This window comes from Nothoprocta perdicaria, unplaced genomic scaffold, assembly GCF_003342845.1.
Source record: "Nothoprocta perdicaria isolate Ctin4 unplaced genomic scaffold, notPer1 scaffold_485, whole genome shotgun sequence".
NCBI classification, from domain to species: domain Eukaryota; kingdom Metazoa; phylum Chordata; class Aves; order Tinamiformes; family Tinamidae; genus Nothoprocta; species Nothoprocta perdicaria.
The window spans coordinates 117,595-121,762 of record NW_020455738.1 but is presented as its reverse complement, the minus strand read 5'-3'; the positions used below and the strand labels follow the sequence as shown (position 1 = coordinate 121,762).

General features: G+C 68.5%; 1 protein-coding gene across 1 annotated transcript; it reads left to right on the top strand.

Annotated features, from left to right (window-relative positions):
• Nucleotides 1-588: 588 nt before the first annotated feature.
• On the top strand, nt 589-3,826 carry ILF2 (interleukin enhancer binding factor 2). Its single transcript, XM_026047258.1, has 13 exons — nt 589-627; nt 1,027-1,131; nt 1,439-1,516; nt 1,681-1,783; nt 1,855-1,920; nt 1,996-2,112; nt 2,267-2,345; nt 2,505-2,592; nt 2,746-2,807; nt 2,992-3,106; nt 3,184-3,274; nt 3,438-3,606; nt 3,722-3,826. The coding sequence occupies exons 2-12, from the start codon at nt 1,033-1,035 to the stop codon at nt 3,596-3,598; spliced, it is 1,059 nt and encodes a 352-aa protein (XP_025903043.1). The 5' UTR covers nt 589-627; nt 1,027-1,032; the 3' UTR covers nt 3,599-3,606; nt 3,722-3,826.
• Nucleotides 3,827-4,168: the final 342 nt, after the last annotated feature.

Here is a 4,168-nt window from a genome sequence, read left to right as displayed (position 1 = left end):
GAGGGGACCAGGCCCGGTCGGGGGGCGGAACGAGGGGCCCCTCGGGGACCGGCCCCGGTGCGGGGGGGGGGGAATGAGGGTCCCCTCGGGGACTGGCCCCGTTGGGGGGGGAGGGGACGAGGAGCCCCTCGGGGACCGGCCCCGGTGGGGGGGCGGGGGTCCCCCGGTGCCGCGGGGCGGGCCCGGTCCGGTCCGTCGTGTCGTGTCGCGCCCCTCACGCCTCTCTCCTCCTCTCTCCRCAGGGGCGACCGAGGCCGAGGCCGGGGCGGACGCTTTGGTTCCAGGGGAGGCCCTGGCAGTGGGCGAGTCTGGCTTCTGCTCTGGCGAGGGAGGCCCCCCCAGCGCAGCAGGAGCGGGGCGGGGGGACCGCGGCCGCCGCGCCGGGCTGCAGGGCCGGGGCCATAGCGCCAGGGTAGCGCAGGGCCGGGGCCGCGGCAGCGCCGGGCGGCGGGCACCCAGGCAGCTCCCCGTCCCCCGGCTCCGGGGGCGAAGCTTGACGCTATGTGCGAGGGACGGGGGTGGCGGGAGGCGGCGCGTGGCCCCCCCCCCAGAGAATAAAGTCTGGTTTTTCTCTCCCCCTTTAGGTTCCGGCCCTTTGTGCCCCACATCCCCTTTGATTTCTATGTCGTGAGTAGCAGCGTCCTGGGGGGCTGCTTGCAGGAGGCGTTTCTGGGGGTTAACGATGCTGTCTTATAGGCTCAGTTGCTGACTTAACGCCACGGCTTAGCTTGGTTAGAGCAGAGAGCGCGACGGCGCTCGGCTCGGGACCCAGCCTGAGCGAGACCTGCTTGGGGTGGCTGCTGGTTTTCCGTGTTCTCCAGGCTCCTTGGTGGTGTCGGCCCTCACAGGGAGCAACGGAACCACAGGCCCTTCCTGGAAAACTTAAATTACAAAAGCAGTGAACCCAAGAGCCAGGCAGCGGGGAGTTGGCGGACGGGGATGTTTTATTGCGGGGCTGGCGAGGGGCTTGGAGCAGAGCCCGGTTCTTGCCGGGCCGTCGTGGCCTGACGGCTGCTCCCGTTTCAGTGCGAAATGGCTTTTCCCCGCGTGAAACCYGCCGCCGACGAGACGGCCTTCAGTGAGGCCCTGCTGAAGAGAAACCAGGATCTCGCCCCCACCGCCGCTGAGCAGGTTAGGAGAAATTGCAGAAAATTGCCTTAAATTGCTCGAGGTCGCCGCAGCATTGGAGACACCCGAGCTTCTTCTTGGAATACAGCTCATACAGTAGCCCTGACCAGTCTAAGGGCAACTATTTGTCCCCAAAACGGGGCTGTGGCAGAAACGGGTGGTGGTTCTTGAACGATGCTTTCTAAGCATCTCTGTTTTGATCTATTGAATAGCTCCTGGGGTTATCAGTTGGGGTGGGGTTATCTTTACGTCGGGAGCGTGGTTGGACTGGGCAGCGGCCTCTGACCACCCCTCTCTGATTGCCCTTCAGGCTTCTATCCTCTCTCTGGTGACCAAAATAAACAACGTGATCGACAATCTCATYGTCGCGCCGGGAACTTTCGAAGTGGTAAGTCAGGCTTTTGTACTTGAGCGAAGCTCCGAGCAGAGGACATTCCAGCCCAGCGCAAGGCTGGTGCTGAACCTCATCCCGAGGAGAATTCCCAAGGAGAATTCCCGGGGCTTTTTGGCTCGCTCGTGCCTTGACCGCCCTCCCTGTGCCCTCGCRCGCAGCAAATCGAGGAGGTTCGCCAGGTGGGCTCCTACAAGAAGGGCACCATGATGACGGGGCACAACGTGGCCGACCTGGTGGTCATCCTGAAGATCCTGCCCACGYGTGAGTGGCGCCGGGGGCGCCGGGCGCCGCGCTCGGGGCGCCGCTCACGCCGCGCTCCCGCTTCTCCCCAGTGGAAGCYGTGGCAGCCTTGGGAAACAAGGTGGTGGAGAGCCTGAGGGCGCAGGATCCCGGCGAAGGTGGGTRCCCCTCGGTGGCACGGACGGGCAGCAGAGGCCCTGCTCCCGGGTGACCGTGTCCCTGTTTGCCCCCAGTCCTGACCATGCTGACCAACGAGACGGGCTTYGAGATCAGCTCGGCCGACGCCACGGTGAAGATCCTCATCACCACCGTGCCCCCCAACCTCCGCAAACTGGACCCGGAGCTGCACCGTAAGGGCTCGGCTCGCGGCCCTGCACGGGTGCCCTCGGGCCTCGGAGGGAGCGGGGACCGTCCCTGGCCRCCCTGGATGGAGAGGGGAGGCGGCGGGCTCGGAGCTGGCTCGCTCTTGGGTTGAAAAGCGAGCGTTTCCGCTGCTTCTTTCAGTGGATATCAAAGTGCTGCAGAGCGCTCTGGCTGCCATCAGGCACGCGCGCTGGTTCGAGGAGAACGCGTCGCAGTCCACGTGAGTCGCGCCCCAGGCACCTGCAGCTCCGGGGCCCGGTCGGAATCGTTTGCAGGGAATAAAGGACCGTCGGTGTCCCCGGGCCGTTGGGGCCCTTCCGAGCCCGTGCGGGAGCAGCTCCCGCCGCTGCAGCCGCCGCCTCGTGTCCCCCTTCTGCAGAGTGAAGGTCCTAATCCGGCTGCTGAAGGACCTGAGGATTCGATTCCCTGGATTCGAGCCGCTCACTCCATGGATCCTGGACTTGCTGGTGAGTGCCTGAGGGGGTGCAGATGGGGCGCCCCACRCCAACGGTGCCGCCCTCTGCCCTTCCCTGACTGCGGGCCCGGCTGCGGCGCGAGGCCCCGGCACCTCCCTCGCGTCCACGTGTCCCCCGCTAACGTCACCTCCCGCGTCTCCTCAGGGGCACTACGCCGTGATGAACAACCCCACGAGGCAGCCCCTGGCGCTGAACGTCGCCTACAGGTCTGTGCTCCCCGTGTGTGAATCCCGGGCGCCGCCCGAGCCCTCGGGGTGCCCCACGAGGCGAGCCGGAGTGCGGTGTGGAGGCAGCCCGAGCGCGGCCGGTGCCGGTGCCGCCCGTGGCCGGGTGCGGAGGGCTCTGCCGCGGCGGCGGGCGCGCTCCTCACGCGGCGCGGGGCGCCCGCAGGCGCTGTCTCCAGATCCTGGCCGCGGGGCTCTTCCTGCCCGGCTCTGTGGGCATCACCGACCCCTGCGAGAGCGGCAACTTCCGCGTGCACACCGTCATGACGCTGGAGCAGCAGGTGATTGCGGGCGGCCCGCGGGGCGCCGCGCCGCGGGGGGCTCCCCGGGGCGCCCCTCACCGCGTGCCCCGCCGCAGGACATGGTGTGCTACACGGCGCAGACGCTCGTCCGCATCCTCTCCCACGGCGGCTACAGGAAGATCCTGGGCCAGGAGGGCGACGCCAGCTGTACGTGCGGCCCGCGCTGGCGGGGGGCTCGCCAWCCCCGCGGATTTGCTCCATGGGGATGGCTGGGCCTGGCTCCCTGACCCCCCGAAAGGGAGCAGAGGAGCCCCTCGTGCTGCCCCACGGCACGGGGGCCGCTCACTGCGCCCCCTAACCCCCCTTGCAGACCTGGCTTCCGAGATGTCCACGTGGGACGGGGTCATCGTGACGCCTTCCGAGAAGGCCTACGAGAAGCCCCCGGAGAAGAAGGAAGGAGAAGAGGAGGAGGAGAATCAAGAAGAAACRGCCACAGGGGAGGAGGAGGAGAGCATGGAGACCCAGGAGTGACGGGCCAGGTAAAGCGCGCCCCGGTGCTGGCGGCAGCACCCTCTAACGGCACCCATGGGTGCCCGGGCGCAGCAGCGAGGGCCCCGGGGCAGCGCCGGCCCCGCTGCAGCCTCCGCCCTGCAGCTTCGCTCCTGCCTCGGACCCGGCCGCCGCGAGGAGCCTCCCCCCGAGCGCGGCGCCGCCGCCCCCGCCTTGTGTCTGTGCTGGTTTTTTAATAAGTTGTCATTAAACCCCTGTCCCTTTCGAGAGCCGCGTCCTCCTTGCTTGGAGCAAGAACCTTCCTTAGGGAAAGGGCCAGGAACCGGCGCCGCGGGGCGGGGGGCAGCAGCCCGGCTCCCCCGGCCCCAGTCACGGTGTCGCACTCCGCTCGCAAACGCCGTCACCTTTATTACGGTGCCCACAACCGGCCGAACGCCGCGGCGGGGGGTTGTCCCGGTCGCGGTGCAGTCCGCGAGCAGCAGCCTTGGCGCGGGACGCGACGCTCCCGCGGGGCGGCGGCGGGGCCGTCACTTGGCGGGCAGCCCCGCGGCGCCGGCCGCCTCGAGCAGCGCCCTCCTGCGCAGCGTCTCC